Source organism: Bubalus bubalis, chromosome 18, assembly GCF_019923935.1.
Source record: "Bubalus bubalis isolate 160015118507 breed Murrah chromosome 18, NDDB_SH_1, whole genome shotgun sequence".
Classification (NCBI taxonomy): Eukaryota; Metazoa; Chordata; class Mammalia; order Artiodactyla; family Bovidae; genus Bubalus; species Bubalus bubalis.
Genome location: NC_059174.1, coordinates 7,371,030 through 7,386,870, shown reverse-complemented (window position 1 = coordinate 7,386,870; position 15,841 = coordinate 7,371,030). Strand labels below are relative to the sequence as shown.

The 15,841-nt window shown below is 37.7% G+C and overlaps 1 protein-coding gene across 1 annotated transcript; it reads left to right on the top strand.

The window, feature by feature from the left end:
* The first annotated feature begins 138 nt into the window (after window positions 1–138).
* Window positions 139–14,373, top strand: CMC2 (C-X9-C motif containing 2). The gene is made up of 4 exons (XM_006044486.4): window positions 139–273; window positions 7,161–7,273; window positions 11,383–11,454; window positions 13,995–14,373. Exons 2-4 carry the CDS (start codon window positions 7,193–7,195, stop codon window positions 14,079–14,081), a joined length of 240 nt encoding a protein of 79 aa, XP_006044548.1. The 5' UTR covers window positions 139–273; window positions 7,161–7,192; the 3' UTR covers window positions 14,082–14,373.
* The last annotated feature ends 1,468 nt before the right edge of the window (window positions 14,374–15,841 follow it).

Here is a 15,841-nt window from a genome sequence, read left to right as displayed (position 1 = left end):
TCGGTTCCCCTTCAAGTTTAGGCTCTGCGGCGCCTCGGCGGACTCGCTCTCCTTCCCCTCACAGCGCCTGAAAATGGGCCCGTCCAGGCAGGGCGGCGCAGGCGCCTGAGGCGGCCAGCGGCGGCGGCCGGCCAAGCGGTGTCAGCCGTGGAGGGCGCCGTGCCTTCACCACCCGGAGTGGGCCCGGCTCCGGCGTCCAGACCGCGCGTTTGCAGGCGCAGCGTCTTCGCCGGGGAATACCGCTTCCGCTCTCCGGGTGTGGCCGCGAGTCGGGTGAGTCCCGGGGGTCCGGGCCGTTCGCAGGCGCGCTCTCTTCCTGGCCGCGTAGTGCGGGGAGGCCGCGGGACACCCACCGGCCCCTCTCTGGTCCCTCAGGGTCACGCCCCGCCGTGTCCCGTCCTGCCGGGACTTTCCGCCGGCCTCGGGGGTCGGCACCGCCGCACTGGGTTTCCCGGGGCGGTATAGGCTAAACTCAGTCCGGTTGCATTCTCTGAGGATGCGCTGGTAGTTGAGCGCAGGATTTGGGGTAGACATTCGCTCTCTGCCCCTCAACTCTCGAGCTGGTGACCTTGGGCAGGCTCCTTTCTCCTCGGTTTCCTCGCCTGAGAAATGGGTGTAATCCAGCGCCTAGGTTGTGAGAAGCGCTTAACTACGTGTCCGACACGGTGAGCGCTCCCTACGGTGTATGCTTGTTATTGCTCTTGGCGATCCAGGCGTTCAGGGTTTGCTTGTGGGAGCCTGTTAGGGCGCCTCTCAGCTGCAGTGAAATTTTCCACCAGTCCGTCCTGCGATGCGAGAATCCAGTAAGAGTCTCATCAGTAGACTTTTCAAGGAAAGTGACAGGCAGATCCCTTTTATCGGGTTTAAAGATGACCGAGCTTGTTTCCCGTAAGTAGTTTATGAAGAGTTAAGTAAATCCTAGTACTGATTTAAATGCATAAAGGAAGTTTGCAATGACAAAGGAATTCTGTTGTAAGACACTCCTTGTGTCTCTTTTCCTGTTCATACAGGCTGCTGCACATGTTTGGTTGATTTAAAACGACCCTCATTTCCCACCTTTTTTAAAAAAGAAAAGCTATGTTAAGGTCTGAATCAGTGCTCAAATCTGTGATGGTACTGCATTCAGGAAACATTTATTGGCCATATACTATGTGCATTTAGGAGAATATCTCTTCCCCTACTAGCCTGTGTGGTGTTTGATGGTTATGGACTAATTGTTGTTTTTTTTTTTTGCTCTGAACTTCACGTGATTTGACAGAGGGCTCAGCACCAAGAAAGTGGTGATAAATCCTAGTTCAGGGAACTCTACAAACTGGGCCCCTGCCTTAAGAAATGACGTGAGGTTGCTCTCAGTAGCAGTAGGGGCATGGTCTGTACTTCGAGCACTTGTCACCTAATCAGAAGCCTCTGTTTAGATTTGGTCATTTTGCAGCTGTGATAAGTAAAAGTGGGTGAAGAAGGTCGTCCCCTGCTATGTCTGCTACTTCTGCTCAATACAGTGAAGTGTGAAGTAGAGAGATACTAATTTAACTAATTCCAGAGCTTTCTGAAATTAGACTTTAAAAAAATACATGTTTTAGAGAGCAGTTTTTTCCTGGAGAACAGATTCTTTAGGCTCTGAACAAGAGACTTTTCTGGCCTTGTTTTAAAATGACATTAGAAATTGTAACTGTAGTGTGAATTTCTTTCTGGTGAAGCCACACAATAGCAAAATCTCTCTAAAGAAAGCCTTAGTGGCATTAAAATATAGGGTTTCCCTCTTGCGATTATAGATCTGCTAAAGTGTGTTATTAGAATGTTTCCTCTCTTTTCTACACTAGAGTTCATGTATTGCTTGTGCTGTTTTTTTTTTCCTTCTAAAATTGTGCCACCTGGTGGTTGAAATCTATCATAGACTACTTGTTCGATTTTACCTCAGAGTCTTGGTAGAATAAGGTGAAGCAGTGAGTAAAATAAAACTATAAATTTTGTTATCTTTAGCGAGAGCTCCCTATTGCTTAGATCCTCCCAGCTCACCCCCAGGTAAAAGTTACGATTGCTTTGCAGGGACCTATTAGACAGTTATAAAAATATCGGATGTCACAGATGAACATTTTTAAGAGTTCAAGCAGACTGTTTTGGTATCAATCTGTGCATAACTGAGGAAGTGGATGGGATTGGCATGGGGAGAGAAGAGTTGTAATTGTGAGAAGTAAACTGTTCTGATGGTTTCTAAATGCCAGTGTACAAATGGAACTGAAGTTTTGTGTTTAACTAAATAATAACTGTTTGAATAGAGTTATCCCTCTCTTTCTCATTCGAACACCCTTACACTAAATCTTACCACAAATGAATGTTTCCTTCACTTTTTTTTTATACAGTCTGTCTGTCTGTAATTATCTTGGTGCTACCTGTTGAAACTGTTTTCTGTATTCTTAACAGTAACAAGTGTTTATCCTTTGAGTGCAAATTTTATTTTGCGAAATGGCTTAAATTTAATTGTGAACTTAGATTTGAGAAAAAAACTTAAGGGTGCAATGTAAGAATATACTCTGTGACATCCTTACTTAGTCAGTCTCTTGGGCACGGGAGGCCAGATAAATGAGAAGTTCACACAGCAGCTTGTTTCAATGTTGGACAGCTCCAGGAAAATGACATCTGCCCCTGTAACTTCCACTTTGATTTCCAGTCCTGTCCTCGGACCCATCTCAGAGTCAGTTCGGTTCAGCCTTTCCCATCAGGTGACAGAACACTTCAGATATACTAATGATACTACATTTGTCACACTTACCCTTGATATAGGTCTAGAGCTAATTCCGTTTTATGGAAGAAGAGACTTATGTTTCAGATTAAGTAGCTAAAGCGATATAACTTGTGAATAGCTGTGTCCACAGTTGTTACCTTCAGACCCACATCTTCTCCCTTCAAATCCATTACTTGTCCTACTTAACCTGGCTGTTCCTTTTATCTATTTTCTCTGTTGTGGGTTTCCCTTAGTAAATATTCCCTATTTCATGAATGGCTTCCTGTTTAAACCTAATGTCAGAGCCATCTCCTTCCTGAGCATTCGTCCCAGGGATATTCAAATTGTCAGTGTTCTGGACATGGCTGATCAGGACAAGCACAATACTTTTCTTTTTCTTGATGTAGACAGATACAGGATAGTATTACAGGATAGTATTACATTGACTTCTTTGAACCTCAGCCTGCAATTAGTCCCTGTTGAACTTGTAGCTAACCAGAGGTTCTTTGGGGAGTAGTTTTTTCTATCTGAATTTATTTCATTCACAAACTGCTGGGAAGGCATATCTTTCTTATTTTGAAAGTGGGAGAAATCTGTCACAGTGAAAGATTACGTTGGGTAGTAACTCTGTTATTTACTGTGTGACCTGGGGCTTAGTTTTGCTATGAAAATATGAGTAACACATATTTTGACCTACAAAAAAGCAATTTCTTATGGTTTAACTGAATTTAAAAAGGTACCTGCTTCCTACAGTTATTGGAAGAATTATGAGACTTGTGCCTGCACATGGTGAGCATTCAACAAATTATTTCTATTGTAATAATATATTGTTATGGCTTTGAACAAATTTAAAAAATAAGAATATGGAATATATATTTGGCTTTTGTTCATTTCATAAAATGTTACTTGAGTTATAATAGTGTTATTAGAATAGGCTGTTAAAGATGACTACTGAAAGGTGTCAGCACTCATTTAAATGTGCTCTAAGAAGAATGTTATTATTTTATAGTTATACTTTGTATATAATACCCAGGAGTACCCCAGTACATATGCGTATGCACCAACAGTTAGCCGAAGCTGGTGGATGGAAGGAAGGGGGAGGAAGAGAATATCTAACTAAAAAATGGGGTAGAGGAAAGAGGGGAATGATTGATAAAACGAGGAATTTGTTAGGTTAAGGATAAGATAAGTGTTTAGAGCTTTAAGTTAAATAGTAAATTTCACCAAGAACAAGAAAAGGAAACTCCTATATATGAAACCATTTTCTTATTTGGTATAATCATCTAGGATAAGTAGGTAGAAGGGAAGGTAAGTAGGTAGAAGTACACCATGGCTGTGTGTAGAGTAGCACACATATTTGAAGTAAACTTTTAAGGAAGGAAAGAAAAACATGTACCATGGTATATATTTTTGCTTATACACAATGTGCATATGTGTGTTTTTCTCAGTACCCAAGTGTTTTCTTAAGTATTTACTTTGCCAATTAGAGAGGGCTTTTCAGTACCTCAGAAGTTTGTTTCTGAACTGTAAAAGCACACATTTGAGGGCTGGTTCATAGATATATGCAAAAATATTTTGTTAAATATACTTACAAAATAAAATTATTAAAGACATTTTCTAGATGACTAAAACCAGTGTACATCTTCTTCAGAAAAAATAAGCAAGGCAGAAGCCAGATAACCTTTACTATATATATAAGTGTAGGTGTATAATATTGGTATAATATTAGATGACTTACATTGCTGTACTGTATGAGACCTCTTTTTTCTGAGGCAGAATTTTTATATCATTTAAAAAGATTGTAGTCAGTGACAGGCAAACAAAACTTGAACTTGGCTGCGTTTTCAGTTTCCATTTCAAATACTCAAGTGTTTTCACTTGGCACAATGGCCTGATTTGTGATCTTTAGCTGTGGTATGTTTGTGTGTGTGGCAGGGGGTGGGGTTGAGGTTATTAGTCACTCAGTGGAACAGTGATCTGATACTTTTATAAGTTGAAATCTGAAGTAGTAGGAATAATTCTCTGCAATTATTTGTTTAGTCATTTTTAAAGATTTCGTTTGTCAAGAGTAGAAGGTGGACAGGCTGTTTGAATTTCTTGAAACTTTTTTCACAGCTTTATTAAGGCATAATTTACATACTGTAAAATTTGCCCATTCTAAGTGAATTAAGTGATTTTAGTAAACTTACACTATTTATACTAATTATACTAATTATGCAATCATTACCACAATCCTATTTTAGAACATTTTTGTCACCCCAAGTTTTCTTTTTGCCATTTGCAAATTAATCCTCACTCTCACCTTTGGACCTCCCCATTGCTCAGCTTTTGCCTCAACAAATTTGCCTCTTCTAGACATTGCATGTAAATAGAATCATACAGTACTGTCTTTTGAGTCTGCTTTATTTCATTTAGCTTAGTGCTTTTGAGATTCCTCCATGTTGGCACATGTATAAGTTTATTCCTTTTTAGTGCTAAATAGTGTCCCATTGAATACACAAATTTGTTTATCCAGTACTTGGTTGTTAGACATTTGGATTGTTTCCAGTATTGACTACTATGAATAATGCTATGACCATTCATATATAAGTCTTTGTGGGGATATATGGTTTCATTTCTCTTGGGTGTGTTCTTAAGAGAGAAATTTCTAGGTCATATGTTAAGTTTGTGTTTAACTTAAACTACTAAATAGTTTTCTAAAGTGTCTGTACTACTTAACCTTCCCAGTAGCGTTGTATGAGATCCCTTTCCACCACATTGTAAGCAGTGCTTGCTATTGTCTAATTTTTTGATTATAGCTATTCTGGTGGATGTATAGTAGTGTCTCATTGTGGTTTAAATTTCTTTTTCCCTAGTGACTAGTGATGTTCAGCATCTTTTCATGTGCTTAATTAACCATTCCTATATCCTCTTCGGTGAAATATCTATTTAAATCTTTTGCTTATTTTGGGGGTATATTTTAAACACTGGATTGTTTGTAAACTTTCTTTATATGTGTTAGGTGCAAATCCTTTGTCATATATGAGTTGCAAATATTTTCCTTTAATGTGTAGCTTGTAGAGGCGCTACACACTATTTTATTTTTTAGAGCAGTTTTAGGAGTTTTATTGTTGAGCTATTTTTTAGAGCTAGTTTCATAGCAAATTTGAGCAGGAAGTACAGAGAGACCCCCTAGGCCCCCTCTGCCCACACACGCCCTGCCTCTCTCCCACAGTCAACATCCTCCAAGAGTGGTATGTTAATTACAATTGATGAGCCTGCATTGACATGTCATCACCCAGAGGGTGACTTGTCTTTTCATTTTCTCAATTTTGAAAATGGAAATTTTTAATTTTGATAAGTTTTAACCAATTTATTCTTTTATGAATTTTAATGCATCTTTGCCCAACCTAATGGATTTCCCTGGTGGCTCAGATGGTAAAGCATCTGCCTACAGTGTGGGAGACCTGGGTTTGATCCCTGGGTTGGGAATATCCTCTGGAGAAGGAAATGGCAACCCACTCTAGTACTCTTGCCTGGAAGACCCCATGGACGGGGGAGCCTGGTAGGGTACAGTCCATGGGCTTGCAAAGAGTCGGACGTGACTGAGAAACTTCATTTCACTCACTTTTGCCCAACCTACTGTCATGATTTCTCCTAGGTTTTCTTTCTTGGAACTTTTAAAAGACTAAAGTAGTTAATTGGTTCTTTCCTTTGGTAATCTCTTCTGGGTCATAAAGAATTGGTTTAAGAGAGAAATGGGTGAATAGAGAAATAGGTGAATGTAACTATAGCAAATACCTCAAAATAATATTTTATCTTAGACCTTGGATGCTAATTTTCTTTTTTGTGAATGAACCAATTAAACCTAATATCAGGGATTTTTAGCTTCTTGTTTTCATTGTAATAATTACTTTTATGGATAGATCTGCTAAATTTGAAAAAAAAAAATCCACATCTGCTTCTTGTTTCTCTTCATGATTTAGTTAGATTTTCTCAGCCAGATGTTACTTAGGAAGAAAGCAGTCTATATTAATTCACACTAATGTGAGACTGACTAATGGCCCTTAAACCCTTATACATTTAAAAAGGATTAATAGGCCATTTCTCTTCATTGGTAGGATTTTACCTGAATAAAATGAGTTGTAATCTATTTCAGGAGTATGGGAAAAATAATTGAAGTCAGGCTTGTTAACATAGGCAGGCTGTTTCTGGTTAAGCACCTATTTCGAGGATCGGGTCTCTTGAGTCTGCTTTTTTCTGAACCTGCTTGTTCTCTAAATACTTCTGATAACCCACAGAATCTAAGTTGTTGGATAGGAAGGTGAGGCTCAGGTTTAATTTGCCTAAGGTCACCTTTCTTTTCTGATAAAGGTCACTGAAGTTTCTTACGGAAAATAATTTTAGGTTGCATTAACAAATACAGTCACACATATTCAAGACACTCTTGTATTCACAGGTTGCTCTGCTGTGTTCCATCTCCTCCTAAAGATGCATCCTGACTTATCTCCACACTTGCACACTGAAGAATGCAACGTCTTGATTAACTTGCTTAAGGAATGTCACAAAAATGTAAGAGTTCAGAAAATAACCCTGAAGCAACAATGAAACCTAGATACAATACACTAATGTAAAATGTTATCTCCATTAATAGAAGGAAATGATAATGTCTTAGTTATGGGTCTTAGCTTAGTAAAGATTAGCAGTTGATGCTTATGATTTGTTTTTAGAAACTACTTCATTTTTATGAGTAGAAATTAAGCCTGGTAGTTTTATTAGGGAGCTTCTGAAGTGATACATAGTAGTTATAGTCTACCTTCCTTGACATCTATCATTATGTGCTTAAAGGAAGTTGAAACATTTTTTACAATTACATGTTAACTAGATTTAAATTATGACTGGCCTCATTTAGCAGGTTTACTTAATGGTTGCTGTGTACTTAGTCACTGAGTCCTGTCTGATTCTTTGTGACCCCATGGACTGTAGCCAGCCAGCCTCCCCTGCCCATGGGGATTCTCCAGGCAAGAATACTGGAGTAGGTTGCCATGCCCTCCTGGTTAGTGGAATGGAAATAAAATTCCATTTTTAAAACCAAAATAGAAAATAAGCCCATTTTTGCAATGCGTTAAATTTGATGTTTTCACAGATGTCAAAGTTTTTTTTTTTTTTTTTTAATATATTTGGTGTATGAGACAGTTATAAGAAGCATTTGTTTTTCTTTAACTTTGCATGATGCATTCTTTCTTTCATGTTCTTCATAAACTAGATATATCAGATTCTTATTTAAATGAGTAAAATTTTAAGACTAAAAGTGAGGTAGTAAGGAATGTTGATGACCTGTGAAGTCCAATATTTATATTGTTTCAAAGAATGTTGTTGATGACAATACACTTTCAACAAACTATTTCCGCCATACATCTAGATTAAGAATTGATATTGTAAGTCTTTTTATCTTTAGCCATTCTGTGGATGTGTAATAATATATTATTTGGTTTTAAATTGTGTTTCCCTCGGGCTGATGACTTTAGGCATCTTTTCATGTACTTATTGGCCATTAACATAATGTTTTTTGCCCATATTTAAAAATGGGGTGTTTGTCTTGTTATTGAGTTGTAAGAATTCTTTTTATCATTCAGCATACAAAGTGTGTTGTGAATATTTTCTCCCAGTCTGTGGCGTCCTTTTTTATTTTCTTAAAGATGTGTTACAAAAAACTTGTAAGTAATAATTTACTAGGTTTTTCATTCATTGTTTATGGTTTTTTTGTTTTGTTTTGTTTTAGGGATCTTTGTCAATTTCCTGGTCACAAAGAGTTCTCTCCTATTTTTTTCTTCTGGAAATTTTATAGTTTTAGTTTTTGAAATTTAGGTCTGTGATTCAAATTAATTTTTGTGTATGTTGTGAGGTATGAGTCAAGGTTTATTTCTCTCCCTCTGGATACCCAGTTATTCCAGCACCACTTGTTGGAGAGCTTTCTTTCCCCACTAAATTACCTTGGTGCTTTTGTCAAAAGTCAATTGCCCATATGTGAATGGGCCTACTTCTGGGCTCTCTAGTCTGTTCCACTGATTTATATGTTTATTCTTAACACAGTTGATTTTGACATTATCTTACTGGGGCCACCTGATCCCATGACTGTTTTGTCCTCTTCTCTGTCTTAATTCACTTGCACAGCATGTAGACGGATCTCTCAGTCCTAAGTTTAATCATTGTTCCCCTTTAATGGCTCCCTTTTCCTGTAGAATAAATTCTACATTTCTTTGTATTTTGAGGCCTTCATGTACTGGCCCCTACTTAACACTTGGGCTTGACCACCCTCCTGCCCTGCATCCTTCCTGCTCACTCTGTCTGCAGTGGTACTGGAGCATGTTTCTGTCTTCTAGGCTTTTTTACTTGCTTTTTTTCCCTTTGCTTAACTTAAAGGTTTTCTCACTGTCTCCACTTCTCACTTGCTTGATAAGGTTTTATCATCCTCCAGGCTTTATTCTGCTTAATTTGTCATTTCCTCTTCCTTTTCTTTCTTGGCCTGGATTCCCTTGGTATAATTACTCTATACTTCAGTAACACTTAATGTATTATTTCCAACTTTATGGCAGTTACTCTCACACTTTTTAGTCTCAGAACTCTTTTACATTCTTCAGAGTTATTGAGGACCCCAAAGAACTTTTGTTTATGTGGGCTGTATCTATCAATATTTGTTGAATTAGAAGTTAAAACTGAGAAGTTGAAAAATATTAATTTATTTTAAAATGACAATAATAAACCATTACACATTAATAGTTATTTTTCATAAAAAAAGACCTTATTTTCCAAAACAATAAAAGGGTGAAAAGAATGACATTGCTTTTACATTTTTGCAGTTCTTTTTAATGTTTGGTTTAATAGAATACAGCTGGATTCTCATGTCTGCCACTTTGCTCAATCTATGCTGATATTACAGGTTATGTAGCCTCTGGAAAAATCTACTGTACCCTTGTGAGAGAAGGAAAGTGAACAAAACAAATAAGATCCTCAGTTATTAGGAAGATAGATTTTACCTTCTGAAAAGGTTCAGAGTAGTCCTGGGACTGCACTTTGAGAACTGCTGCTGTATGGTGATCACTTCATATTTTGTCTCTTCCTTCCGACTCTGAGCTATGAGAGTGGGGCCCAGGCCCACCATGCTCACTATTGTGTCCCTAGTGGCTGGGACACTGTCCTCCAGACCCTGATTGATTCACTTATCCAATCAGTAGCTCTGCCAGTTTGTTCTCTAGAAATAGACACCAGGCACTGGAGGCTCATGCCATGTGTATACAAGAGAAGTACAGTCCAAGGGCATTTCTTTTACTTTTCAACTTTTTATTTTATATTGGAATATAGCCGATTAACAATATTGTGATAGTTTCAGGTAGACAGCAAAGAGGCTCAGCCATACATATTCATGTATCCATTTCCCTCCAAATTCATGGATATTTCTTTTATCAATGCCACTGGGGCATTTGTGGGTTTGTTTTTCATGTAACATCACAGAGTATTATTCTCATTTGGGCTTAATGTAGAGGTGAAAGTGAGAGTATAAATTAGCTTTTGTCTTGAATTTTTTTTTTTAATTTTTTTGTTGTCTTGAATTTTTAAAATAAGATGTATGAATATGGGATGATATCAATAAATATAAAATAAAATATGAAATATTGTATTACAGTCTAAAAATTTAATCCTGTCTATTGTTTCTGTTTGGCCAGAAGGTGTATGAAAGAGCATTGTCCCTTTGTATTGTCAAGGAGGCAATTTATGCACAGGAATTATTTATCCTGAAAAGGTCATTAGGTAATCACCAGGAAACCTTAAATCCTTGCCAGAAAAACTCTGATCATTTACTCAGTGTGGACAAGAAAAGTACATTTAAAGTGGTAAAGAAATAGGGAAAAAAGAAATAGCATGACTATTACTAATTATGTGTTGTCTGGTTTCCATGAAAGCCTTAATTAGAAAGAAAAGGGAAAAAGTGCTTATTGTTACAAGTTCAGCATTTATGGCATGTCATTATAGGAGATCACCATGCTCTCTGACCTAGCCTTAAAAATGGCGATGTGCAAACACACTAATGGCAAAGCAGAGCAGACTTTGAATATTAAGCATTGATTTCCTTTTATTGTGAATTAGTGACTTGTTTATATGGCCCATACAGGCTGTGTAATATTAGTGTTATGTGTTTTTAATTTATTTTGATGACATAGAGGCAAATGAAAAATGGCTTTGGCACCAAGCGTTTCATAGGTAACTCTTCTATGGGACAGGAGTGTTTGCTCATGAAGGAAGTTACTGTCAATATGGCTACACTGCATTTGGACATCACTCTGTAATAGAGGATGGATAACATGCCCCTAAAGAAAAGGTATTAGGTAATAAAATGCTTTTCACTAGGTCATTATGAGGTTTTGGCAGGTTAATAAGCTTCTCTTTTATCAAAGAAAAGTCTTTTTTATTTTTCATTTCTACCTATAGAACATTTCTTCCTTTTTTGTAGGAATGCTAGGGTAAGCCCATTTATTTGTATATTTTGTACTTGTGGGTTAACTGTTTGATTAACTATTAGCCATTTGCTTATTGACAAGGTGACACATTAAATATTTCAATTCTGAGCCAGAGACCTTAGCATATTATGGGATGAAATATTTTACCCCTTTTCTTCCTTTTAGCACAGCATTCTGAAATTTTTTGGTCATTGCAATGATCTTGATCGGGAGATGAGAAAATGCTTGAAGAATGAGGTAAGGAAAACATTAAAGGATGGAAATGGTTGAGCAGTAGAAAAGACTATTTTGGAGCAATATTATTTATTACTACCATTATTAATTTTTTTTTTTTTTGGCAAGTTTTAATATAACACCAAAACTTGACTTTATAGGTATATCTTCCCCTAAAGTCAAGAGGAGAAATGAAAGCGTCTTCTGGGGACAATCTTGTGGAACATTGCTGATTTTTTTACATGCACATAAATGAAAGCAACTATCTTAAAATAATCACTGTAACTCCTCTGGATGTATTTTAAGGTTTGAGAAGTTGAATCTGTACAGCAGAAAGAATTGTTGATCAGCTTTTAGCTCTAGCAGGTAACTAAAACTCTCTGGGCCTCAATCTCCTTGTATAACATGAGGAGGCTAGATTTAGGCTCTTTCCAGCCTTAAAACTTGGAATTTCTTTATAATTATAGTATATACAGCCCATAGGGATCTAGTTTGACTTGTTTGGAAAGACTCATTTCCTGAACACAGCTTTAGGCTATGACTTGGACTTGGGCAAATAGCCAAAGTTTATTGTCTTTTTGTAGGTACCACAGACTGAACAGAGTGCATTTTAAATCTTTGAAAAGAAATTTAATTCCATTTCTGTTTTATTCATCAGAAAATTTTTGTCCAGAACCTTTAAAAATATGTAACTACTTAATCTGCTTCCAATTTTCATTTTCTGTACTTTTGAATTTTCTCCCCCCATGAGCCTCATATCGAAAGGTATTAGATATTTGAAGACATTCAGCATCTATCTTTAATCATTTTTTCCTGGTTTCTACTTTGGGGCTTTTTTCCTCCTTCCTTCCTGGAATCCCTTTACAGCATCTTTACTGTTTGAAGAACTTCCTGAGTTCTGATAATTTTCTTCATGTGCACAAATGGGTATATGTTTTAAACTGATTTTTGAAACACTTTTTCTTTATATATATGTAAAGGGTATTTTGTATGGAAACTAAACCTAGGGCTGTCTTCCTTTTTTAATCAGATTATGGAAAAATAAGCCCATACTGTTTTATTTGGTATAGGTATTTATTTCTTACGTGCTTTCAGTTGTGTAAGATAGCCTTTTTCCTAAGTTTAGATTTTTGTATCCTCACAGTTTAGTGATTTTTGTCATTGGTTTGGTGATTATATCTTCATATGAAAATTTCCCGCCCAGGTGGTCCTGAACTGTCAGGAACTATTTGGTAGAAGAATGTTGGTAGATTTAATCCTTTAAATTTTAAATTCTTATTTTGTCCCAGTTTGTTTTTGTATAAATTTCAGATTTTCTCCTTGACTACTTTCTAATCCTCTCTGTGGTTTTTATATTGCTTCATTTCCTGATTTATAGATTGTTTTCTATCTGTTCTTTCATCCTCCAGTTCTCCAAACCTGTGCTCATTTATTTCCTCCCTGCTTTTAATGCTTCCCAGTTTCCCATTTACTGCTCCTAATGCTCTCCTTCTATCATTTCCTTCATGTGTCGTTTAAGTACTTCATTCTTTGAAGCTTTTAACTAGAAAAAGGGTCTGGCCCATTCTTTCTGACCCTCTCTTTGCTGCTGTGTTGCTGCTTTTGTCCCTTTTATTGAAATAATCACTAATACTACTTTTGCAGTGTCCTCTTTTGTTCCTCTTGTTTGGTTTGGTTTCTGCATTGTTTGGTGGCCTTTTGTGAATAACATAATAGTCACCCTTTGTATCTTTTTTTTTTTTATTCAGGGGCCATCTTGACTCCTTTTGGAGATTTTATAACATATATTTTAATATAAGCTCTGTCTCAATTTGCTCTATGACTTATTTTATTGGCTACAAAATACTGTCTTCTGAAGACTTACCTTTAGAATCCTCTTTCCAAGCTGATTATAGAGGCTTCCTATGATATGAAAAGAGATAGCAAATATTTTTCTCAGAGCAGGTATCCCTCCATGTTCTAGAATTTTCTTCTTTAACCTTTTAAAGCAATAAAATGCCCTTCTCCCCCTAGCACTCTTATGAGGAAAATTAATGTAGGACAGATAAAAGGAATGCTTTTGTTAAAGAGACCTGGTGCTTCATCTGTTATTTGAAGTGGCCCTTTGATGAGGAAAAAAAGAAGTTTGAAAATTGCTACTATTCCAGAAGATATGTTAGAACTCTTGAGTCAAAACTTTAGACTTAGAAAACTTCTTTAAGATTATCCAGCCCAACTCCTTATATTTGAGGTTAACTGGCCCAGAAAATCAAGTAAGTACCTCAAAGATGTGAATGTCAGGCTCAGGGGACGGGAGCTGGAGTTCCTGGTCAGCGCTCTGCCACTGATCTTTTGTTTCTTTGGCTTCTTTCTATACCTGATGGCTGAAAGATTTTGATGTCCAGCTGTTTACACATACTCAGTTTTTTCAACTTGAATCTGCTTTTACTTTTTTCCCACTCTACCTAAGAACCCCTCTTGCACCTTTAAAATTTATCTTTATTGGTGTATATATTCTAAGCTTAGTATGTAAATAGTGACATAATCTGCTGTCTCTTTTCTCTCCCCTTCCTTTTATTTTCTAGTACATGGAAAAGAGGAACAAGAGCAGGGAGCTTGGCAACGCAATGCGAAAGAGACTTTTTAATCCTCCAGAGGAATCTGAAAACTAGATCTTAATTTTCACTGGATGCCTTGCCTGAGAGAAGACCCAAAGACTCTTGGTTGGTAACTGAAGGAATCCTGTTGCATTTGGTCTCTAAAATCTTTTGCATGGAAAGTGACCCATGAGAAATCAAGCCTTGGAGAAGTATGGAAACCCTGGATCTGGAATGTTTGCCGGGCAGAGCTGTTTGTACCCTCCCTCTTCTACCAACACATCTGAGACTTCTGTTTCTTCCCTTTGCCTATGACCTGTTAACATTTGAGTACCTTAACCTTCAATAAAACTATTGATTCTGATCATATTTCCTCTGTTCTTTTAGACTGTCTTGGAATTAGGGCTGAATGGTGCCATTAGACTTCTCTTTTTGCAGTGTGGCAGTTCTGGAGCCTAAACATTGAAAGCACAGTAAGAGTTTGGGGAAATCCTAGCTGTGTTAACTCTATGAAAATGTTCCAACTTGATTGTTTTTAAAGAGCTGTTTTCCAAAAGGTTACATGTTTAACACTGATAAAATTGCTTCTGGCTAGGATTTAAGTCTGAGCAGACTTAGCTTCTCCATTTGGTTGAAGGGCCCACCCTGGGTGCCAGTTATCTCCTGGGCCTGTGTGCTTCCTTTTTGTTGGGGGCAGGGTTCTTCTTCCCAGATTCATTTCTAGCAGCCATCCTGCCAGCGTTCCTTTGGCCATGCAGTGTTTCTGAGACCTGTGAATCTGGAAACCAGCTTCCAGTCATGGCCACAGCAGGGGCTTGAACTTCCTATTGGATAAGGTTTCAGCAGACTGTGAGGTTTGAGTTCCTTGTAGTGAACTCTGTGTACATGTATGGTAGGAGGCCTTGTTGAGCATCAGTGTTTACTAGTGATTTCCGCATCGCAAGAGGCATTGAAAAGGCTGGACATTCATTTAGCAAGGGAGTTAAACAGGGTAACAGAGATTCAATGAAGATATGGAGGAAGAAGCAGAATTAATTCTGAAGTCCCTTTTAAGATTCAGATTTATGAGTATTTATTCAATCACCCCTTCTCCTCCCAGCCTCCCTGAGACCAAGTACAGGTACAGAAGTGAGACATTGTATCTTCAGATGGTTGTAGTAAGCTGACAAGTTAACTATTACAGTAGTATAGTAAGTACCATTATTAGTCAGGTGTCATGGAAACACAGGGCATCCATGCCCAGCCTTTAGGAAGAAGCCATTCTAAGAAAGCTACTTAGCAAAGATGACCTTTAGCAAACAGTGAAAATGAAATACATTCTCAGGAACTTAAAGTTGTTTAACCTGAACAGAATACGAGAACTATTAGTAAAGGAAGACCACAGACAGCTTTGAATTCTGTTGCAATTCTATCTTCAGTGCTCTGATAACCACTTGGGGGTTTAGAAATGATGATTATGGATTTATGGGGGGCCTTAGTTGGAGGGATGATGTGTTTCACTTTGTACTTCAATAATATTTTGGTTATGGTTTGGGACATAAATTGAAAGAGATGGGAGATTGTACCCAGGAAGACCAATTCGGGTTTTGCCCCAACATAAATGAGAAATTAGGGCTTGAGTTAAGGGTTTGGGGATCAGGGCTTTGAGAAATTTGGACCCAGAATCAGCATTTCTGACTAGGTGGACGGTTTAAGAAGAGTCCAGGGCAGCCTCAGGCATTTGATTTATGTTTCATCCTGATGGTCCCTGCCCTGCGTGGGAGGGAGTTCAACAGAGGTGTGGTGTGCAGTGCTGAGTTTGCAGTATGTGTTTGTAGTATCCAGGTGGAGATGTA